Source organism: Taurulus bubalis, assembly GCF_910589615.1.
Source record: "Taurulus bubalis genome assembly, chromosome: 21".
In the NCBI taxonomy this organism is placed as follows: domain Eukaryota; kingdom Metazoa; phylum Chordata; class Actinopteri; order Perciformes; family Cottidae; genus Taurulus; species Taurulus bubalis.
In genome coordinates, this window is record NC_136609.1 from 1,075,332 (window position 1) to 1,100,331 (window position 25,000).

General features: G+C 48.5%; 1 protein-coding gene across 2 annotated transcripts in view; it reads right to left on the reverse strand.

Annotated features, from left to right (window-relative positions):
• Positions 1 to 25,000, reverse strand: part of agap1 (ArfGAP with GTPase domain, ankyrin repeat and PH domain 1) — a gene marked incomplete at its 5' end in the record, with an annotated part of 109,186 nt that overhangs the window by 31,361 nt on the left and 52,825 nt on the right. The window contains 4 exons of one of the 2 annotated variants that reach the window (XM_079236724.1): positions 665 to 826; positions 2,526 to 2,690; positions 6,155 to 6,323; positions 11,041 to 11,145. In XM_079236724.1, the coding sequence (XP_079092850.1) occupies positions 665 to 826; positions 2,526 to 2,690; positions 6,155 to 6,323; positions 11,041 to 11,145 (601 nt within the window). The remainder of the gene's footprint in view (positions 1 to 664; positions 827 to 2,525; positions 2,691 to 6,154; positions 6,324 to 11,040; positions 11,146 to 25,000) is intronic. The other variant, XM_079236725.1, reaches the window with a different exon arrangement.

Genomic DNA, 25,000 nt, shown 5'->3' on the forward strand with positions numbered 1-25,000 from the left:
CCGTCACCCTGCAGAGCGCTTCAGGTGACGTTACAAACTGATCCAGAGTCAGAGACAGAGGAAGACGACGGGATGAAGAGATGAAGGGCGAAAGAATGAGAGGATGAGGAGATCCGTCCCTCGGGGCGAGAGGTCGGGAGTCTCAGGCGATCACATGACTGCGTTTCCCAACCCGGGTCACAAATGTACTGTGAGTACTACTACTGTTAGTAGTAGTACCCTGAAGAATACTTCAATGTGCTGTGATGGAAACATCCAAATTATTTCAAGTTGGAGCCCAAATTTCAAATTATATGTATTTACACAATTTCATTTCATTTTCAATTATATAAACCTCCTGGTATGTAAATGTACACAAGTATCTAGATATTGGGGTGAACTTGCAATTATATAAATGGATAGTTGGAAGTATTTAGAAGTATACAAGTAGATAGATATTTGGAAGTATATGAAAGTATACAAGTACATATCTATTTGTATGTAAAGCTTGCAGGATAAACATTAGTGAGAATGGATGTCTATAGATTTGATATTTGGAGGCTGGATTTGAAGGACTACAAGATATTTGAAGTATCTGACTTCCTGTACTTGTTTCTGGGGGAAGCATTTAGCAGTCGGACCTGGGCGGGGAAAGTGAGAGGCGAGGGAGGGGAGATGGCGTTACCTTCCGCAGTACCAGAGAGGCCGTCGGCTTTGAAGTTGCTGGTGCTCTTCTTCCGGCGGTGCTTCTTGCGGTTGGCGTGCGGCGATGGTGGCGGCTCTATCTTGGGACTGGTGGTACTGGAGACACTGGGACTGGAGCAGACCGAGTCCCCAAGACCGGTATCTACAGAACCAGACAGCACAGTGAGGAACCTTCTTCTTCTGCTGCGCCAAACGGCTCAACAACACTCCTCTCATTGCATCGTATGCAGTACTTTAAAAGGAGTACATTCATATCTAGAGGCACATGGAAGTATTTCAACATAAAGAGGTTTAGAGGTATTTGGACCTCTAAATATCTTACATATGGTATATACCTCCATACAATTGGAAGTATATAAGGATATAGATCATTTGGAAGTATTTAGTATTTTTAATTTATCTGAACTTTCACACACTTAGGAGTTTGTAACAGGAAGTTTCACAATAAAAGCCCAGTAAGAGCTTTGACTGAAGCAGAGACAGGAAGTGGAATGTTCCAGATCTTTCAGAGCATCCACTTCCTGTTGTTTTGGTTCGTTTATCCCCCACTGTTTCCTATAAGTATACATAGATCTGGTGTAGATCATGGACCTTGACACGGTGGTGAAAATATAAAAATAAAAAGCTGAGAATCAGAATCTCTCTCTCTCTCTCTGTCTGTCTCCCTCTCTTTCTCTCTCCACGGCTCCCGCTGACAGCTGTGACTAGCGGCAGAATAAAATAACATTCAGCTTCCATCAATATCACAGCGCGGCGGCGGCTCTGACAAGAGCGCCAACACACACACACACACACACACACACACACACACACACGGCTGGTCGGCGGCGAGCGAGCACAGACAGCCCCAAGGACGGCCATAACTTATTCCACAATCGTTTAGTCTCAGCTCAAGTGGAAAATGTGACAACTTATCTCTGCTGACAACATGCCATCCCCGAGAGTGCAATTAACTGCTGTGGATTAACGCCCCCCCCCCATCTGCAAGCCGAGCTCCGCCCTCCTCCCCCTCCACCCGGAGCCTCCTCCTGCTTCACCTCCCTCTAATTTGAACCTCCTCAGCTTGGACAGCAGGATCAACGATGTCAAGATATCGTCCAGCATCGTCGGTGTAATGTTGTACAAATATGTCAAGTAATGTTGTACAAATACTTCAAGATAAAGTCCTGCATCGTCGGTGTAATGTTGTACAAATATGTCGTTGAATGTCGTTGATGTTTTTTTTATGACGGAATACATTCATCAACATCGAAACAGGAAGTGTGGGGACCAAAGGTTTTACCCTTTAGCTTGTATCTATATTCTGATAATGAAATGAAATGATCTAGGTCCTTGTTTATTACAAACCTGCGTGTGTGTGTGTGTGTGTGTGTGTGTGTGTGTGTGTGTGTGCGTCCCCTGGGAGTCCAGTGAAAGCATTTCACAGCTTTAAACGTTATTTGAGGAGGGCTGGAGGGCTCATCATCGACGACAAAGCTGTCAGTCAAGCTTATCGTCACGGCAACACACACGTGCAAGCATGCACACATACACACACACACACACACACACACACACACCCTGGCAGCTGTCAGTCTAAGTGTGTGTGTGTGTCTGTGTGTGTCAGTTAAAGCAGCATTAAGGTCTGGCAGCTGGATCAATGGGAGACAAATGATGGGCTCCACCGCGGAGCTGCACAGCAGGGCCCTCCGAGGCCCATCAGGCAGCCCAGCGGTGGAGCTGCGTGAGTGGCCTCGCTCTCTTCTAACACACACCAGGACCAAAAGACGCTTTAGTTTGGATTGGTTCACAGGAAGCTGCGGCAGTATTAAAGCGGCAGTGACCCGGTGACCCGGCCTCACCTGTGCTGACGCCGGAGTTGGCGATGACGGTGGCGTCGGTCCACTGGTCGGCGCTGGAGACGGAGTACGAGCGCTGGTGCATCCCCTCCAGGCCGCGGCTGTTGAAGGACACCAAGCTGACGCCGCTGGCCATCTGAAGCGCTGACGAGCTGCTGGTCACCTGACCTGAGGGGGTGGGGCGTCGGGTTAGACATGCCACGCCTACATGACCCACAATGCACCTCTTTCTCTTGACAGCTGCTAGATAGCAGCTTATGTGCCAGATGTCTCACTCCTCTCTAAATCCAGATTTACTTTCTTAACTTGTTGTCTTCAAACCACTCAGACTCAACATCACGGCACACTGCTGGAGACACCTGGGCCTTTAAACTACTATAACACACCTGGAGACACCTGGGCCTTTAAACTACTATAACACACCTGGAGAACCCTGGGCCTTTAAACTACTATAACACACCTGGAGACACCTGGGCCTTTAAACTACTATAACACACCTGGAGACACCTGGGCCTTTAAACTACTATAACACACCTGGAGACACCTGGGCCTTTAAACTACTATAACACACCTGGAGACACCTGGGCCTTTAAACTACTATAACACACCTGGAGAACCCTGGGCCTTTAAACTACTATAACACACCTGGGGCCTTTAAACTACTATAACACACCTGGGGCCTTTAAACTACTATAACACACCTGGAGACACCTGGGCCTTTAAACTACTATAACACACCTGGAGACACCTGGGCCTTTAAACTACTATAACACACCTGGAGACACCTGGGCCTTTAAACTACTATAACACACCTGGAGACACCTGGGCCTTTAAACTACTATAACACACCTGGAGAACCCTGGGCCTTTAAACTACTATAACACACCTGGGGCCTTTAAACTACTATAACACACCTGGGGCCTTTAAACTACTATAACACACCTGGAGACACCTGGGCCTTTAAACTACTATAACACACCTGGAGAACCCTGTGCCTTTAAACTACTATAACACACCTGGGGCCTTTAAACTACTATAACACACCTGGAGACACCTGGGCCTTTAAACTACTATAACACACCTGGAGACACCTGGGCCTTTAAACTACTATAACACACCTGGAGACACCTGGGCCTTTAAACTACTATAACACACCTGGAGAACCCTGGGCCTTTAAACTACTATAACACACCTGGAGACACCTGGGGCCTTTAAACCTAAACCACCTGGAGACACCTGGGGCCTTTAAACTACTATAACACACCTGGGGCCTTTAAACTACTATAACACACCTGGAGACACCTGGGGCCTTTAAACTACTATAAGACATCTGGAGACACCTGGGGCCTTTAAACTACTATAACACACCTGGAGACACCTGGGCCTTTAAACTACTATAACACACCTGGAGACACCTGGGCCTTTAAACTACTATAACACACCTGGAGACACCTGGGCCTTTAAACTACTATAACACACCTGGAGACACCTGGGGCCTTTAAACTACTATAACACACCTGGAGACACCTGGGGCCTTTAAACCTAAACCACCTGGAGACACCTGGGGCCTTTAAACTACTATAACACACCTGGGGCCTTTAAACTACTATAACACACCTGGAGACACCTGGGGCCTTTAAACTACTATAAGACATCTGGAGACACCTGGGGCCTTTAAACTACTATAACACACCTGGAGACACCTGGGCCTTTAAACTACTATAACACACCTGGAGACACCTGGGCCTTTAAACTACTATAACACACCTGGAGACACCTGGGCCTTTAAACTACTATAACACACCTGGAGACACCTGGGCCTTTAAACTACTATAACACACCTGGAGACACCTGGGCCTTTAAACTACTATAACACACCTGGAGACACCTGGGGCCTTTAAACCTAAACCACCTGGAGAACCCTGGGCCTTTAAACTACTATAACACACTGCTGGGGACACCTGGGCCTTTAAACCTAAACCACCTGGAGACACCTGGGGCCTTTAAACTACTATAACACACCTGGAGACACCTGGGGCCTTTAAACCTAAACCACCTGGAGACACCTGGGGCCTTTAAACTACTATAACACACCTGGAGACACCTGGGGCCTTTAAACTACTATAACACACCTGGGGCCTTTAAACTACTATAAGACATCTGGAGACACCTGGGGCCTTTAAACTACTATAACACACCTGGAGACACCTGGGGCCTTTAAACTACTATAACACACTGCTGGGGACACCTGGGCCTTTAAACTACTATAACACACCTGGAGACACCTGGGGCCTTTAAACCTAAACCACCTGGAGACACCTGGGGCCTTTAAACTACTATAACACACCTGGAGACACCTGGGGCCTTTAAACTACTATAACACACCTGGGGCCTTTAAACTACTATAAGACATCTGGAGACACCTGGGGCCTTTAAACTACTATAACACACCTGGAGACACCTGGGGCCTTTAAACTACTATAAGACATCTGGAGACACCTGGGGCCTTTAAACTACTATAACACACCTGGAGACACCTGGGGCCTTTAAACTACTATAACACACCTGGAGACACCTGGGGCCTTTAAACTACTAAATAGGAAAGTTAATTGATTTCTTCTTTAATTTAACTGTATTTGTTACCATAGAACCTGGCCATAGCTGTTAATGGTGGACTTATTTTGGGGAAATAAGTGTGAGGTCTTATGGGGTAAAAAGAGACATTTCAGGTAAATATTGAGAAATCTTGAGTTAAGCTCTAAAATGTATAATTTTATGAAAAAAATATTTAAATTCAATGTAACCTTTTGAATAAATACATAAACATTTTTGGGGGACCTGGAAGTCTTTTATTTTGGAGGGGGGGTAATTATTTCTGTCTCCACACACACACACACACACACACACACACACACACACACACACACACACACACACACGCGCACACACACACACACACGCACACACACACACACACACACACACACACACACACACACACACACACACACACAGCAGCTTCTCACAAGCCGGCTGCTTAAATCAAACCCTTGAGTTGGTAAGAGCCCCCCCCCTGCCCCACCTCCCCTCATTCTCTCATTACAGCTCATTTCTTGGTGCTGGCTGAGCGGAGCCAGGACTCTGATTGCATTAATATTCATGACAATAATTAGTACACGGAGTACGGCTCACTGAATATTCATGCTATTAGCTCGGGCCTCTTGTGTGTGTGTGTGTGTTTGATTTAACCGCCTCATAAGAGCTGCTGTGTGTGTGTGTGTGTGTGGAGGAGCGCTCGCTTCGCTCCACCTTTTGTCTGTGAACACGTCTTCAAGGCTTTAAATCTTTGGTCGTTCAACCTTTATTGATTCACGAAGCACCGAGCGAGCGTGTTTATGATGAGAGCAGCGCTGCGTTTAATTAAATAAATAATAATATACTAGTAATGTACTATGTAATAATAATTATATAATAATAATATGATCATAATATTAATAATATAGTAACATAATCATTTAATTTCTGAATTTTTTAAATATTTTTCAGATTGTTTATCACATTGTTTTTGGTCTGATTTCTCTCTAAACGTCTTATTCTGAAGCCCGTCTCCGTGGGCGGACCGGCGTCCTCACCTGCCGTCTGTCCCAGCTGCAGGCCGCTCATGTCCTTCGCCAGGCCGTTGGTTTTGGGACTCGGGCCGGCGGCGCAGCTGGACACGGCGCGCGGCGGCCTCTTGCCCGGCACCTTGACCGTGGTCCTCAGCAGGTCGATCTCCTTCCCGTGGACGTTCTGCATGTAGTCCTGCGGGGAATGAAGCAGAGATCAAACTGTTTATTGGGGGATTAACTCGGGATAATAAAGCAGCTAAATCCCTGAATTATACGGCGGACACAAAGGCGCACTAATCCCTCAAAGCGGCGCTGAAGTGGCCGAGCTCGTCGGCTCCGATTGGCTCCGCCCCCAAACACGGCGGCCCGCCGCCGGTCGCCTCAAACGCCCCCCGATGAGGAGCGCTGCTCCGGATCAGAGGTGAATGAAAACACAAGTACGAGTGGTAATGACGGTGAGAGGCGCTCGTTAAATCCACCCACGCTTCCCCCCCTCTGACCCCGGAGGAGCACGGCATTGTGGGAGGTCGGCCTCCTCTTCAACATGAAGAAGACGAGCAGAAACAAAGCTCACAACCCGCTGGGACGGATTAAAACCAGAGTCCCTCTGAACTGCTGTCTCTGTGTTAGCGTAGGACGAAGAGACGGAGGACGAGTTGTACCCTTTAAGAAGAGACGGAGAACGAGTTGGACCCTTTAGGAAGAGACAGAGGACGAGTTGGACCCTTTAGGAAGAGACGGAGAACGAGTTGGACCCTTTAGGAAGAGACGGAGGATTAGTTGGACCCTTTAAGAAGAGACGGAGAACGAGTTGGACCCCTTAGGAAGAGACGGAGGATTAGTTGGACCCTTTAAGAAGAAACGGAGGACGAGTTGGACCCTTTAGAAGAGACAGAGGACGAGTTGGACCCTTTAGGAAGAGACAGAGGACGAGTTGGACCCTTTAGGAAGAGACAGAGGACGAGTTGGACCCTTTAGGAAGAGACGGAGGACGAGTTGGACCCTTTAGGAAGAGACAGAGAACGAGTTGGACCCTTTAGGAAGAGACGGAGGATTAGTTGGACCCTTTAAGAAGAGACGGAGAACGAGTTGGACCCTTTAAGAAGAGACGGAGGACGAGTTGTACCCTTTAGGAAGAAACGGAGGACGAGTTGGACCCTTTAGGAAGAGACGGAGGATTAGTTGGACCCTTTAAGAAGAGACAGAGGACGAGTTGGACCCTTTAAGAAGAGACGGAGGACGAGTTGTACCCTTTAGGAAGAAACGGAGGACGAGTTGGACCCTTTAAGAAGAGACGGAGAACGAGTTGGACCCTTTAGGAAGAGACAGAGGACGAGTTGGACCCTTTAAGAAGAGACGGAGAACGAGTTGGACCCTTTAGGAAGAGACGGAGGATTAGTTGGACCCTTTAAGAAGAGACGGAGAACGAGTTGGACCCCTTAGGAAGAGACGGAGGATTAGTTGGACCCTTTAAGAAGAAACGGAGGACGAGTTGGACCCTTTAGAAGAGACAGAGGACGAGTTGGACCCTTTAGGAAGAGACAGAGGACGAGTTGGACCCTTTAGGAAGAGACAGAGGACGAGTTGGACCCTTTAGGAAGAGACGGAGGACGAGTTGGACCCTTTAGGAAGAGACAGAGAACGAGTTGGACCCTTTAGGAAGAGACGGAGGATTAGTTGGACCCTTTAAGAAGAGACGGAGAACGAGTTGGACCCTTTAGGAAGAGACGGAGGACGAGTTGGACCCTTTAAGAAGAGACGGAGAACGAGTTGGACCCTTTAGGAAGAGACGGAGGATTAGTTGGACCCTTTAAGAAGAGACGGAGAACGAGTTGGACCCCTTAGGAAGAGACGGAGGACGAGTTGGACCCTTTAGAAGAGACAGAGGACGAGTTGGACCCTTTAGGAAGAGACAGAGGACGAGTTGGACCCTTTAGGAAGAGACGGAGGACGAGTTGGACCCTTTAGGAAGAGACGGAGGACTCGTCCTCCGAGACTCGTCCTCGTCCTCCGCGGGGACTCGTCCTCCGCGGGGACTCGTCCTCCGCGGGGACTCGTCCTCCGAGACTCGTCCTCGTCCTCCGCGGGGACTCGTCCTCCGCGGGGACTCGTCCTCCGCGGGGACTCGTCCTCCGAGACTCGTCCTCGTCCTCCGCGGGGACTCGTCCTCCGCGGGGACTCGTCCTCCGCGGGGACTCGTCCTCCGAGACTCGTCCTCGTCCTCCGCGGGGACTCGTCCTCCGCGGGGACTCGTCCTCCGAGACTCGTCCTCGTCCTCCGCGGGGACTTGTCCTCCGCGGGGACTCGTCCTCCGCGGGGACTCGTCCGTGTGAAGCAGGGAGAACACCTGTAATCTGTAAACTAGCGCTCACGTTAACCCGATTACAACCTGAAATATACCCTGAAGACGTGAAGACCGCAGGACGCCGTCCTCACGTCCAGCTGTAGGACTCTAATTGGTCCTCACAAAGACACACACACACACACACACACACACACACACACACACACACCCCAGCTGGTGTGTTTGGTCGATACACACATCCGTCCTGGACGCCGGCGATCGGGCCGATGATGAAAGCTCCCCGATGCAAATGGAGACTCAATTACCTCGGTCAATCTGTCGGTGGGGAGTGTGTGTGTGTGTGTGTGTGTGTGTGTGTGTGTGTGGAGGGTTTACCCAGCATGCCGCTGGCTCGAGGGCTCTCCGGTGGCTTGTTAAGGCGCCGTCGAGAGCACTTGGCTTTGAATTGGCCTTTTGTCAGCCGAGCTGCCAGAGGGAGGCGGAGACACCAAGGGACGGAGTGTGTGTGTGTGTGTGTGTGTATGTGTGTGTGTGTCGCTATAAATGGACGCATGAAGACCAGGAACGAGGAGACGAGTCCTGCTGACGGCGAGCGAAGCACGAATCCATAAAGAGCGACTGAGAAACGACGCAAAGAAGAAGAGGAAGAGGAAAAGGAGGATGAAGGAGGAGACGGCGGATGAAGGAGGAGAAGAAGAAGAAGAACAGGAAGTGTTTAAACACGGATTAAAGAGACACATGTCCGCTTTATTAGGTACAGCAAACATGAAGAGCGGGAGTTCAGCAGTTTGTGCTGACAGGTGTTTCCATTATTTTGTCCACCCCTTTTGGACTCATGAGTGTTTTTATTTCACAGAAGCTGATCAATAATACTTATCAATAATACTGATCAATAACACAGGAACGCATAATTATTAATATAACCCATACATCGCTACATTATTTAATTCCTCCTGGTTATTTAAAATATTATTATTTTATTAATTGATAATTATTAATCTGTTTTATCATTTGATCAGTTATTTTGATTCTTTATTATTTAAAATGTTTATGTATTTTAAATTACTTGTTTTGATTTATTATCATTCTGTATAATAATTATAACTTTATATTATTCTTAATTTTGATAAATAAATATTCTTCTCGTCTTTGGTTGATTATTAACATGTTTATAGTATTCTGTTAATATTATATAAAATAATATTAAAGTTATTAGTATTTATATTTATATATTAAATTCATTCTTTCTCATTATTTTATCTTTTATAAACCTGTTAATTTTTATTATTAAAATGTTTTTATTTATTTGATTATTATGATATTTTTGTTTTTAATATTCAGTTTATTTTTAATATTCTTTAAAATTCATTATTTATTTATATTCATTTCCATCATTTTATAATAATTTCTAAATATCTCAATAAGTTGCGGCTGTAGACGCAGATCATGAGCTGCAGCTGAGAGCTCAGAACAAATCCAGTAAGTGGCGCTTGAGCCCCACATCGACTCACCTGTAGGGGGCGTGGCCACAGGAGCAGGTAGTTCTTCCTCCTCGTCTTCACTTTCCGCCTTAATGAGCGACATTAATGTGATTTCTTTGCACATAGTCGAGCAATTAGCGCCGCTGATTGACTTTCATCCCATTAGCCTCCGCGACGCGCTAATTGACGCCGGCGCTGCAGATGCATGTTTGGTGCTGGAGGCTGTGTGTGTGTGTGTGTGTGTGCGAGAGTGTGTGTGTGTGTGTGTGTGTTTACTCTCGAGTGTGTGTTGATGTGTTAAGTGATGAGTTCTAACACTAATTTACTGCATCAGCTGCTCTAATCGCTGATGGACGTGTGCAGTTTGGCGCAGTGTCTCTGGGCTCCGCGGGGAATCGAACCGGCGACCTGCAGGCTGCAGGAGTGCCTTGCTCGAGAGGCTCCGCCCACCAGGATTCTAGGACTCGAGTCGCGATCGTCAGTGAATAACCAACGGCTTCTTGAAGGAGCATTTCTTTGTCTCTCGTGCGACAGAAACGTGAAAATGCGTCAAAATAAAAAAATTTCTGGACAAAATTAATTATTTATCGGTTCAAGAAAATAATCAGAAGATTAAATGTACAATACAAATATGTAATCTCTTTATCTTTCTGTTTACAAGTGTCTAAAAGTTCAAAGATATTATGTTGTCCAGAAAACATCAAATATATTCAAACAGAATAATATTTAAGAATATTTAGCTATTATTTAGGATTCTGAGTCAAAACAATTAATTAACTGGATATTAAAAAAACTTTTAATCTGAAAAATCAAAAAAAAATCCTAATGGTATTCAAAAAATTAATTCTCTTGTCAAAACACATGTATATACATATAAAGTATAAATATCATAAATATATATGATATATATTACAATTATATATTATATAAATTATACATTTATATTAATAATATATATTGTATTTTAATTTGTGTTTATTGATGTTTTACATTTGCAGCCGCTCACAACTCTTAAAATAAATAATAGTTTAATAAAGAACCTGACGCTCCGAACATCGTGTGTGTGTGTGTGTGTGTGTGTGTGTGTGTGTGTGTGTGTGTGTGTGTGCGTGCGTGTGTCCTACATGCAAGCTGGGGTGGTAGGTGAGCAGTCCGTTGTCACACAGCGTCACGTACTTCTTCTTCCACTCCTTGTTAAGGGTTTTCCCGCTTCTCTTCAGCAGCATTCCCTAAAGAGAGGAAACACATGGGAGACGTGAGGTAGAGGTACAAGTACACACGTGTACTTCTTCTCGACAGCTGGAAAAAAAGTCATTATCGTCAGATTCTGACGGTATTTGAACGCATCACGTGAGAGGAACGCTTCAGTTAGAAAAGAAACCCAAAACATTTTATTCTACGTGTCACATTCAGTAATCTGTTCAATTTCACCAGATTGTGTAAAAAACATTAAACTCTGAGATCTTCAGTGAAACTATGACGTCATGATTTATTCACCTGAGGTCAACAGTCATGTGACCAACAGTCATGTGACCACAAATCAGAGCAACTCTGAGAGGAGAGGCTGGAAACATGGGAATAGTTTAATATATAAACATATAGATCCTCCGTTATTTGGTAATACTTGATACAATACTGGATTTATAGATTATATGGTTTTCCAATATTTGTAAAATTAATTATTGAAAGAAATTCAACTTGTGTTGATATCATTTACGTCATAATAACCAAGTTATTCTGTTCTAGTTCTACTTTAGTCCTGGCGGTTCTAAAGAGGAGCAGGGCTTTTATTTTGTAGTAAAACTCCTACGTCTCGGCGTTGTCACCTACATCTTGGCGTTGTCGCCTACGTTGTTGCCTACGTCTTGGCGTTGTCCCTACGTCTCGGCGTTGTCACCTACATTGTCACCTACGTCTCGGCGTTGTTGCCTACATTGTTGCCTACGTCTTGGCGTTGTCCCCTACATTGTTGCCTACGTCTCGGCGTTGTCGCCTACATTGTTGCCTACGTCTTGGCGTTGTCGCCTACATTGTTGCCTACGTCTCGGCGTTGTCGCCTACATTGTTGCCTACGTCTCGGCGTTGTTGCCTACATTGTTGCCTACGTCTTGGCGTTGTCGCCTACATTGTTGCCTACGTCTTGGCGTTGTCCCTACGTCTCGGCGTTGTCGCCTACATTGTTGCCTACGTCTCGGCGTTGTCGCCTACATTGTTGCCTACGTCTTGGCGTTGTCGCCTACATTGTTGCCTACGTCTCGGCGTTGTCGCCTACATTGTTGCCTACGTCTCGGTGTTGTCGCCCACATTGTTGCCTACGTCTCGGTGTTGTCGCCTACATTGTTGCCTACGTCTCGGCGTTGTCGCCTACTTGTTGCCTACGTTTCGGTGTTGTTGCCTACGTCTCGGTGTTGTTGCCTACGTCTCGGTGTTGTCACCTACGTTGTTGCCTACGTCTCGGCATTGTCACCTACATTGTTGCCTACGTCTCGGCGTTGTCGCCTACATTGTTGCCTACATCTCGGTGTTGTCGCCTACATTGTTGCCTACGTCTCGGCGTTGTCGCCTACTTGTTGCCTACGTCTCGGTGTTGTTGCCTACGTCTCGGTGTTGTCACCTACGTTGTTGCCTACGTCTCGGCGTTGTCACCTACTTTGTTGCCTAAGTCTCGGCGTTGTCGCCTAAGTTGTTGCCTAAGTCTTGGCGTTGTCCCTACATTGTTGCCTACGTCTCGGCGTTGTCGCCTACTCGTTGCCTACGTCTCGGTGTTGTTGCCTACGTCTCGGCGTTGTTGCCTACATTGTTGCCTACGTCTTGGCGTTGTCCCTACGTCTCGGCGTTGTCGCCTACATTGTTGCCTACGTCTCGGCGTTGTTGCCTACATTGTTGCCTACGTCTTGGCGTTGTCGCCTACATTGTTGCCTACGTCTTGGTGTTGTCCCTACGTCTCGGCGTTGTCGCCTACATTGTTGCCTACGTCTCGGTGTTGTCGCCTACATTGTTGCCTACGTCTCGGCGTTGTCGCCTACTTGTTGCCTACGTTTCGGTGTTGTTGCCTACGTCTCGGCGTTGTTGCCTACATTGTTGCCTACGTCTTGGCGTTGTCCCTAAGTCTCGGCGTTGTCGCCTACATTGTTGCCTACGTCTCGGCGTTGTTGCCTACATTGTTGCCTACGTCTTGGCGTTGTCGCCTACATTGTTGCCTACGTCTTGGCGTTGTCCCTACGTCTCGGCGTTGTCGCCTACATTGTTGCCTACGTCTTGGCGTTGTCGCCTACATTGTTGCCTACGTCTCGGCGTTGTCGCCTACATTGTTGCCTACGTCTCGGTGTTGTCGCCTACATTGTTGCCTACGTCTCGGTGTTGTCGCCTACATTGTTGCCTACGTCTCGGCGTTGTCGCCTACTTGTTGCCTACGTTTCGGTGTTGTTGCCTACGTCTCGGTGTTGTTGCCTACGTCTCGGTGTTGTCACCTACGTTGTTGCCTACGTCTCGGCATTGTCGCCTACGTCTCGGCGTTGTCGCCTAATTTGTTGCCTAAGTCTCGGCGTTGTCGCCTACTTGTTGCCTACGTCTCGGTGTTGTTGCCTACGTCTCGGTGTTGTCACCTACGTTGTTGCCTATGTCGCGGCGTTGTCACCTACATTGTTGCCTACGTCTCGGCGTTTTCGCCTACATTGTTGCCTACGTCTCGGCGTTGTCGCCTACATTGTTGCCTACGTCTCGGCGTTGTCGCCTACTTGTTGCCTACGTCTCGGTGTTGTTGCCTACGTCTCGGTGTTGTCACCTACGTTGTTGCCTACGTCTCGGCGTTGTCACCTACATTGTTGCCTAAGTCACGGCGTTGTCGCCTAAGTTGTTGCCTATGTCTTGGCGTTGTCCCTACATTGTTGCCTACGTCTCGGCGTTGTCGCCTACTCGTTGCCTACGTCTCGGTGTTGTTGCCTACGTCTCGGCGTTGTCCCTACGTTGTTGCCTACGTCTCGGCGTTGTTGCCTACATTGTTGCCTACGTCTTGGCGTTGTCCCTACGTCTCGGCGTTGTCGCCTACATTGTTGCCTACGTCTCGGCGTTGTTGCCTACATTGTTGCCTACGTCTTGGCGTTGTCGCCTACATTGTTGCCTACGTCTTGGCGTCGTCGCCTACATCGTCGCCTACGTCTCGGCGTTGTTGCCTACATTGTTGCCTACGTCTTGGCGTTGTCCCTACGTCTCGGTGTTGTCGCCTACATTGTTGCCTACTTCTTGGCGTTGTCGCCTACATTGTTGCCTACGTCTCGGCGTTGTCGCCTACATTGTTGCCTACGTCTCGGCGTTGTCGCCTACATTGTTGCCTACGTCTCGGCGTTGTCACCTACATTGTTGCCTACGTCTCGGTGTTGTCGCCTACATTGTTGCCTACGTCTCGGCGTTGTCGCCTACTTGTTGCCTACGTCTCGGTGTTGTTGCCTACGTCTCGGTGTTGTCACCTACGTTTTGCCTACGTCTCGGCATTGTCACCTACATTGTCGCCTACGTCTCGGCGTTGTCGCCTACTTTGTTGCCTAAGTCTCGGCGTTGTCGCCTACTTGTTGCCTACGTCTCGGTGTTGTCACCTACGTTGTTGCCTATGTCGCGGCGTTGTCACCTACATTGTCGCCTACGTCGCGGCGTTGTCACCTACATTGCCGCCTACTTCTCGGCGTTGTCGCCTACATTGTTGCCTACGTCTCGGCGTTGTTGCCTACATTGTTGCCTACGTCTTGGCGTTGTCCCCTACATTGTTGCCTACGTCTCGGCGTTGTCGCCTACATTGTTGCCTACGTCTTGGCGTTGTTGCCTACATTGTTGCCTACGTCTTGGCGTTGTCCCTACGTCTCGGCGTTGTCGCCTACATTGTTGCCTACGTCTCGGCGTTGTTGCCTACATTGTTGCCTACGTCTTGGCGTTGTCGCCTACATTGTTGCCTACGTCTTGGCGTCGTCGCCTACATCGTCGCCTACGTCTCGGCGTTGTTGCCTACATTGTTGCCTACGTCTTGGCGTTGTCCCTACGTCTCGGTGTTGTCGCCTACATTGTTGCCTACTTCTTGGCGTTGTCGCCTACATTGTTGCCTACGTCTCGGCGTTGTCGCCTACATTGTTGCCTACGTCTCGGCGTTGTCGCCTACATTGTTGCCTACGTCTCGGCGTTGTCGCCTACATTGTTGCCTACGTCTCGGTGTTGTCGCCTACATTGTTGCCTACGTCTCGGCGTTGTCGCCTACTTGTTGCCTACGTCTCGGTGTTGTTGCCTACGTCTCGGTGTTGTCACCTACGTTTTGCCTACGTCTCGGCATTGTCACCTACATTGTCGCCTACGTCTCGGCGTTGTCGCCTACTTTGTTGCCTAAGTCTCGGCGTTGTCGCCTACTTGTTGCCTACGTCTCGGTGTTGTCACCTACGTTGTTGCCTATGTCGCGGCGTTGTCACCTACATTGTCGCCTACGTCGCGGCGTTGTCACCTACATTGCCGCCTACTTCTCGGCGTTGTCGCCTACATTGTTGCCTATGTCTCGGCGTTGTCGCCTACATTGTTGCCTACGTCTTGGCGTTGTCGCCTACATTGTTGCCTATGTCTCGGCGTTGTCGCCTACATTGTTGCCTACGTCTCGGTGTTGTCGCCTACATTGTTGCCTACGTCTCGGCGTTGTCGCCTACTTGTTGCCTACGTCTCGGTGTTGTTGCCTACGTCTCGGTGTTGTCACCTACGTTGTTGCCTACGTCTCGGCATTGTCACCTACATTGTCGCCTACGTCTCGGCGTTGTCGCCTACTTTGTTGCCTAAGTCTCGGCGTTGTCGCCTACTTGTTGCCTACGTCTCGGCGTTGTCGCCTACTTTGTTGCCTAAGTCTCGGCGTTGTCGCCTACGTTGTTGCCTACGTCTTGGCGTTGTCCCTACATTGTTGCCTACGTCTCGGCGTTGTCCCTACATTGTCGCCTACGTCTCGGCGTTGTCGCCTACGTCTCGGTGTTGTTGCCTACGTCTCGGCGTTGTCCCTACGTTGTTGCCTGCGTCTCGGCGTTGTCGCCTACATTGTTGCCTACGTCTCGGCGTTGTCGCCTACATTGTTGCCTACGTCTCGGCGTTGTCGCCTACATTGTTGCCTACGTCTCGGCGTTGTCGCCTACATTGTTGCCTACGTCTCAGCGTTGTCGCCTACATTGTTGCCTACGTCTCGCCGTTGTCGCCTACATTGTTGCCTACGTCTCGGCGTTGTCGCCTACATTGTTGCCTACGTCTCGGCGTTGTCGCCTACATTGTTGCCTACGTCTCGCCGTTGTCGCCTACATTGTTGCCTACGTCTCGGTGTTGTCACCTACGTTGTTGCCTACGTCTCGGCGTTGTCACCTACATTGTCTCCTACGTCTCGGCGTTGTCGCCTACTTTGTTGCCTAAGTCTCGGCGTTGTCGCCTACGTTGTTGCCTACGTCTTGGCGTTGTCGCCTACACTGTTGCCTACGTCTTGTCGTTGTTGCCTACATTGTTGCCTAGGTCTCGGCGTTGTCGTTCTAAAGAGGAGCAGGGCTTTTATTCTGTAGTAAAAGTCTCCAGAGACAGAAACACGAGCCGTTCTCCACTAAACCGTGAGACGTTCATGTGAAACCGTAAAATGCAGCGTTCTCTTTGTGCACGTCGGAGCTGAACGGCATCCAGAGGTTCCGGAGCGGAGATAACGAGCTCGCCGTCAGAAGCCGGATGAAAGAAAAAGTCAGAAAAACAACATCTCGGTGCGAGCTGGAAGTCTGAGATAAAATCAGCACTTATTTAATTGTGGGACTCGCTCTCTAATGCTCGGCTCTCCTACGCACATCAGCCGCGGCTCACTGGCCGCTCAGGCCGAGCGCCCACCCACACTTCATTTGAGTCGGATTCATTAGGTTCTGGAGAGAGAGAGAGGCAGAAGGTCAAAGAGAAGGCGCGGGAGAGAGAGAGAGAGAAAGAGAGAGAGAGAGAGAGAGAAGGATAAAACTGTCCGCTGATTAGCAATTACAGCCGCGCTGCCACGCGTGTCACTTCACTGGACCTCTACAACATTAACACTCCGACAGAGGATATTAATAGAGTCCAGCCGTGAAGGGAGGAGGGGGGGCACCACAGAAGAAGAGGAAGAGGAGGAGGGGAGGAGGATGGGAGATGGACAGGAGCCGTGCTCTCCGCCGCCCCGACCGCTCAGCTTTCATTACGCCGCTCGGTGGTGGCGGGACGGGCCCCGGGTGACCCCTCGCCGCCGGTAACGGCACATTCGGCGTTAATTGGCGCTGACATAATGCCAAGAAAGAGGGGGGTTAGAGTGACGGGGGTGTGTGTGTGTGTGTGTGTGTGTGTGTGTGTGTGTGTGTGTGTGTGTGTGTGTGTGTGTGTGTGTGTGGTGGAGGGGGGGGGGGGGGGGGAATCCGTCTCGGATCCTCTGGCAGGGTTCATACACATTTTGACCAATGGATTTCATGACTTCTACATGACTTTAAACCAAATGTCCATGACAAACATTTAGTGAAATCTTGTTGTAAACAGTAAAAAGTGAGTAAATGTAGTATTTAAACTAACAATGAGAACACAAAGCATACAGTAAACCTTAAATGACTCAAATGAATGAGACAATAGTTTGATTAAAGGAATAAACATTTATATAGATGCCTGTATGTATGCCTGCTTATATTTTGAGTCTTTTTAAAAGCATATTAATTAATTCAAACTCAGCGTAAATGAACGTCCTGAACACATGAATATAACACATTTACATGAACACATGAATATAACACATGTACATGAACACATGAATATAACACATTTACATGAACACATGAATATAACACATGTACATGAACACATGAATATAACACATGTACATGAACACATAAATATAACACATTTAGATGACTTTTACAACATTTTGGCGATTTTCATTTTTTTCAATGACTTTTCCAGCCCTGGAAATAACCATTTTAAAATTGCATGTTTTTTCCAGGTTTTTCATGACCGTAAGAACCCTGCTCTGGTCTCGGTTCTAGCCCCGGTGTAGAAGCCCCCCCCCCCACCTGGTCACATGACGCCTGGAGTCGACCCCCCTCAGCTCGTTGTGTTTCCACGTTCTCAAGGAGAGAACCGGGGCGTGAAACCCGCCGTGTTTGCAGCAGCGTCTCATCTCTGGATCCGTTACTGGCACATTATCAGCTTTTAGAGCTTCGTCAGGTTGCTGATGTTGTTTCCAGTGATTAACACTAATGCTCAGCTCATGTCAAGAGGAAGTAAACCAGAGCGCTGTGAGTGTGTGTGAGTGTGTGTGCGCGCTGCAACAACAACAGGGCTTCCCCACGGTGCAGTAAACGCGACTTGACGAGCTTCCTGCTGCTGCGAAGTGAAAGCTGCCGGCAGCCGTGCAGCTGTCAGGCCAGCTGATCATCCGTTGCTGCTGTTAGTGAGCGAGCAGCAACATGTTCCCGGGCGGAGACGGAGGATGTGTGTTTACATCAATTAAGACTTCCGAGGTCAGCTCGCCCTCACGGGAGGCTTTCCATTTTAATCAATCAGCGGCTCTACGCGGGTTAGAAGGACGTCTCACGACGAACCAGAGTCCTTCTCACCAACGTCCACCTTTTAGATCCGGTTGCTTCTGGTTTCATTGTAATAATGTGAATGCACTAAATCACCAACATCCCGTCTCTTTGTCCCCTTTGTCTCGTTGCTGTCGCCTACGTCTCGGCTTTGTTTACTACGTTGTTGCCTACGTCTCGGCGTTGTCGCCTACGTTGTTGCCTACGTCTCGCTGTTGTTTACTACGTTGTTGCCTACGTCTCGGCTTTGTTTACTACGTTGTTGCCTACGTCTCGCTGTTGTTTACTACGTTGTTGCCTACGTCTCGCTGTTGTTTACTACGTTGTTGCCTACGTCTCGGCTTTGTTTACTACGTTGTTGCCTACGTCTCGCTGTTGTTTACTACGTTGTTGCCTACGTCTCGCTGTTGTTTACTACGTTGTTGCCTACGTCTCGGCTTTGTTTACTACGTTGTTGCCTACGTCTCGGCTTTGTTTACTACGTTGTTGCCTACGTCTCGCTGTTGTTTACTACGTTGTTGCCTACGTCTCGCTGTTGTTTACTACGTTGTTGCCTACGTCTCGCTGTTGTCGCCTACGTTGTTGCCTACGTCTCGGCGTTGTCGCCTACGTTGTTGCCTACGTCTCGGCGTTGTCGCCTACGTTGTTGCCTACGTCTCGCTGTTGTTTACTACGTTGTTGCCTACGTCTCGCCGTTGTTTATTACGTTGTTGCCTACGTCTCGGCGTTGTTTACTACGTTGTTGCCTAAGTCTCGCTGTTGTCGCCTACGTTGTTGCCTACGTCTCGCTGTTGCCTACGTCTCGCTGTTGTCGCCTACGTTGTTGCCTACGTCTCGGCGTTGTCGCCTACGTTGTTGCCTACGTCTCGCTGTTGTTTACTACGTTGTTGCCTACGTCTCGCTGTTGTTTACTACGTTGTTGCCTACGTCTCGCTGTTGTTTACTACGTTGTTGCCTACGTCTCGCTGTTGTCGCCTACGTTGTTGCCTACGTCTCGCTGTTGTCGCCTACGTTGTTGCCTACGTCTCGCTGTTGTCGCCTACGTTGTTGCCTAAGTCTCGCTGTTGTCGCCTACGTTGTTGCCTACGTCTCGCTGTTGTCGCCTACGTTGTTGCCTACGTCTCGGCGTTGTCGCCTACGTTGTTGCCTACGTCTCGCTGTTGTTTACTACGTTGTTGCCTACGTCTCGCCGTTGTTTATTACGTTGTTGCCTACGTCTCGCCGTTGTTTACTACGTTGTTGCCTACGTCTCGCTGTTTACTACGTTGTTGCCTACGTCTCGCCGTTGTTTACTACGTTGTTGCCTACGTCTTGCCGTTGTTTACTACGTTGTTGCCTACGTCTTGCCGTTGTTTACTACGTTGTTGCCTACGTCTCGCTGTTGTTTACTACGTTGTTGCCTACGTCTCGTCGTTGTTTACTACGTTGTTGCCTACGTCTCGGCGTTGTTTAGTACGTTGTTGCCTACGTCTCCTACCTCCAGTCATAAAACCGTTGACTTTTCAGTTCGAGTTGGGCCACAATACTTTGATATCAAGATGAAGATTAAAGACACGTTTGTTGTCAATGCTGAGAAAAAAAGAAGAAAAAAATGAATGTTTCGGAGTTCTTATTGTTAAATTTCTCAATGGAGAAAACTAAATATGTTGTTTGCAGTCTTAAAGTCACAAAGAGACTTTAAATAACAGAACAAACGTCCAAGTCAGATACAAAAAGCTACGAGTCTTTTTTTATTCCACGTTCATCTGACTTCCTTTACCTTTTCATAAGAACCCGATCCTTAATATTCTCCTTTCAGCGTATTGTGTTTCTGAGAGATGGATCTCTGGAACATGAAATATAAAACAGACTAACTGAGAAGGTCAGTGGGATCTCTGACTGATGTTGGACTGGATGGTTCTGGAGGCCCGGACTGAACTAAACTGGAGTGAGACAATATTTCTTACACGTCCCCGTCCAAACCTGGTATTTGGGGAGGGAGACGTCAGCAAATTAATTTTGGCCATCCATCCCAGGGATGACAAGCGATCAGTTTGCTGGAGGGGAAGGCTAATTGAACGCCGCGTCGAAGCCCTCCTGATGGGTAATATCTTTCATTATTCACCTCCCCGGGCTTCATGACACACACACGTCGCCTCTTATTTTACCTTCGGGAGGGAAGGGGGGGCGGCCATGACAGCTCACAAGGTCTCCACATGGGAAAATAGATGTGGGGAGATAAATACATCCTCAGATATACTCTCTCCTCGCTGCACCGAGGCACTTCTCCGCCCCGGTGAAGTATTGTGGGGTAGTGCTTAGGAAAAGGTCGCTAGCTTGAGGGGGGCTTGGGGGGGCGGCGAGGAGATGAAGTCATTTGTTAGGCATTCGAAAACGTCCAAGGGCATTACTGAGATTTACAGCTGTGCGTTCGTCTTAAAAAAAAAAGGTCCAAACAAAGAGTTGTGTTCAAGTGGGCCGAAGCAAGACTGCAGACGGGAAGGATGCAAGTTTTCTATCGCGTATAAATACTCGTTCTAGATCCCTGAAAACTCCCCGGGACACGCTCACTCTCCCCCGGTCGCACTGACACACTTCTTCTCCGCCCGGGTGAAGTATCGCGGCGGAGTGCTTAAGAAAAGGTCGCTCGCTCGGGGGAAGCAAAGACATGAAGTCATTCGTTAGACGACGCATCCGCAGGAACCGGAGGGTCTCTGATGAACAGCAGTCACATGATGGGGGGGGAACTTTCTCCTTCTTAAGTTTGTGGACGGTAGAAGGTAAGAACCCGTAAACGACTCTCAGCTCCCATTGTGAGATTTAAACCCAAAGAAAGGAACTCCCGTAAAGGTTCCTTTCCATCGACGCAGACTAATCTGCCCTCTAATCACTCCATCACCCCCCTGTTCGCCCACACAATGGACTCTCCCCCGGCTCTTGAAGGGACTGACAGCGGATCGTAGAGGAGATACGGGGGAGGCAGTGTCTGTGGAGGAGGCCCGGGATGATCTGGAAGGGGGGTCGAAGACCTTTTGTTCCTGCTCGTCCCCAGAGAGCGGGAGGCTAAATTAGAGATGTCAGCGGCGGGGAGGCCGGACGCTCCCTCGTCTATCGGCGGCGGCCATCTGATCCGGCCTGAGCGGCGCTCGAGCTCATCCATCATCCGCTCAGACGGACGAGAGGTTTGTACTCGCAGGTCTAATCAGGAAATAAAAGGAATGAAAGGAACCTGTGAGAGTCCAGGGGAACGTCACCTGGTGGGGAGACGCCACCAACAGCGAAGTCATTCCTCCCGAGTGTCTGAATATATTCAAAATTCCCCCCCGAACAAAGGAACATGAACTTGTGTTCGAAGACACCTGATGTATATTTGTGTGTTTAGGTTTGTATCTGAGCAGGAAGTCGTACTTTCTTTGATCCCTCTCATGAAGCTGCGTCTCGAGTCCCTCCAACAAAGACTCATTTCCACTTAAAGGCGGCCGCAGCCTTGGTTTCCCGCTTTAAAGCGCCGCCCGGCTCCGCGAGGCCCTCGAACCCGACGCCGGGCTCTATGGGACGCCGACAGGCCGAGGTGGAAAACCGGCGTCGGAGCAGACGCACCGCGGCGCCGCTCTCCGTCACAAGGTCGCCGTTGACGAGGCAAGGACGGCGGAGGGCTCGCCCCCTAGGGAGCAGGGACGCGGACCACATCAAATGAAACACCACAGAAGAAGAGGGGGGCCGAAGAGAAGCTGATTTATCTGATAAGAGTTCTGGGTAATTAATTAGAAACTCAATTATCCAAACCTTACTTCAGCAGTCTCAATTCATTAGCGGATAGAATAAAAAAAATAAAAAAACCTCGCCGCCTGATGCAGGAAAGTGGAGGAAACCGGCGGGAGACCCCTCAGGTCACCGCGATTGGTCCAGCTCAACACACACACACACACACACACACGTGTATACGTGCAACAACAAAGCCCCCCCAGTGAGCGCTCCGTGGAGACCGTGCCGAGCCGTAATGAGCACGATCTAAAAAAGCTCTTTGATTGACGCCTGTGTTTCTTGTTTTAATTATTTCTCAAACTAAAAGAGAGAGACTATCCACCCCCACCCAGGAAAATCTAATTTCCAGGGGTTAGTGTGCATGACAAAAATGTCATCATGGCCAAAATGGCTCCGAGCGGTGACAACCTTTCTCAGGGAAATGATATTTTTCCAATCCGGCGGAAGGCGGATCGTGTCGCCCTCGTTAAAGCCTTGATAGCAGGTCTTTAATATTCACCGTCTTAATTAGGGACGCAGTTAATTTCATTAAATTCTTTGGCTGCTAAATGAAGCAGATTATGAGACATCTTTTATTGCGAAGCGTGAAATTACAGCCTGCCCGCTGCCAATGGCGGGGCGAAACTAATGAATTACAGGGTAAATAACACCCGAATTAACCATCCAATTTAACTCCTTACAAAGCGGCCGGCGCCGAGGGGGGACGAGTAGACTTGTCAAAACCACCCAACCCCGCGCCCGTCTGCAGCCCCGCAAGAGGCAATTACAACCTCGACTCTAATCAGCTGCTCGCAGCAGAAGAAGACGAGTGCCGTGCAAGGCCTCGAGACGACTGCAGGAATCAGACGGGGAACGTCGGTCCACTCCGAGGTCAGTGACAGAGATCGCCCTCCAAAACCTTGTGTTTGTAACCTTCACCGGAAAGAGTCACGGAAAGACATAGAAACAGCCAGAAAGAGTCACGTAAAGGCCTCAAAGAGTCACGTAAAGGCCTCAAACTGCCAAAAAGATTCAAGTTAAGGCATCAAAGAGTCAAGTTAAGGCCTCAACCAGAAAGAGTCAAAGTAAAGGCCTCAAACTGCCAGAAAGATTCAAGTTAAGGCCTCAAAGAGTCAAGTTAAAGCCTCAACCAGAAAGAGTCAAGTAAAGGCCTCAAAGAGTCAAAGTAAAGGCCTCAAAGAGTCAAAGTAAAGGCCTCAAAGAGTCAAAGTAAAGGCCTCAAAGAGTGAAAGTAAAGGCCTCAAAGAGTCAAGTAAAGGCCGCAAAGAGTCAAGTAAAGGCCTCAAAGAGTCAAGTAAAGGCCGCAAAGAGTCAAGTAAAGGCCGCAAAGAGTCAAGTAAAGGCTTCAGAGTCAAAGTTAAGGCCTCAAAGAGTCAAAGTAAAGGCCTCAAAGAGTCAAGTTAAGGCCTCAAAGAGTCAAGTAAAGGCCGCAAAGAGTCAAGTAAAGGCTTTAGAGTCAAAGTTAAGGCCTCAAAGAGTCAAAGTTAAGGCCTCAAAGAGTCAAAGTTAAGGCCTCAAAGAGTCAAAGTTAAGGCCTCAAAGAGTCAAAGTAAAGGCCGCAAAGAGTCAAGTAAAGGCTTCAGAGTCAAAGTTAAGGCCTCAAAGAGTCAAAGTTAAGGCCTCAAAGAGTCAAAGTAAAGGCCTCAAAAAGCCAGAAAGAGTCAAGTTAAGGCCTCAAAGAGTCAAGTAAAGACCTCAGAGTCCAGTAAAGACCTCAGAGAGTCAAGTAAAGACCTCAGAGTCCAGTAAAGACCTCAGAGAGTCAAGTAAAGACCTCAGAGTCCAGGAAAGACCTCAGAGAGTCAAGTTAAGGCTTCAAAGAGTCAAGAGTCAAGTAAAGACCTCAAAGAGTCAAGTAAAGACCTCAGAGTCCAGTAAAGACCTCAGAGAGTCAAGTTAAGGCTTCAAAGAGTCAAGAGTCAAGTAAAGACCTCAGAGTCCAGTAAAGACCTCAGAGAGTCAAATTAAGGCCTCAAAGAGCTGGTTTACAGACTTCAGAGCGTTGAAAAGATGAATATTCTGGATCCTTGTGGACCAGCTAATCTCACAACAAGGGGATCTGGATCTGTTAACGATCAATAACTATAAACACAACGTTCCATTTGCTCCTTTGGTTCTGATCCGTCTCTGATGGGATTCAACCCAAGAGGCTTGTCTGGAACCAGGACTCTGAGGATCTGGTTCCTCTAACAAAGGCCTTGAGCGGCCACCAGTAACGGCTGCTGTTCGTACTGGGCGGCTCCCAGTCGGCCCTCTCCGAGCACGCGCTGGTTTTGGAGGCTTTTGGGTCCCGGCGGCGGCGGAGGAAATTAATTCGTCAGATTGTTTTGTTGTCAAAGCCCTCGTTGGGTAATTAGCAGCTAATTAGCGTGCAGCAGATGTCGGAGGAGCCGCGCCGCCACCGGCCTCCGCAAACAAAGATGGACGCCTCGTCCTCGGCTCCACATGTGCCGCGCCGCTGTCGCGTCCTCGCGCAGGTCGAGAGGAGGAGGTTTGTTTAACCCGGACCGTCTTTGAACGCACCCTCAGGAATCAATGACGCTCGAGTGGGTTTATTTAAACGACTTTAAAGAACAAAAATACATTTAAATATACATGTTATCCAACATTTAATCTGTTTTTAATAAAGTCTTCACCTCTTGGTCACAACAAACAGCGTTATCTCATATATATTTAACCTGAAAGACGCCACATGTTGAACAGAAAAGAGAAAAATAACTCAACGCTCTTGTTAAAAGTCAAAGAAACAAAGAAAACTGTCGGACGTCGT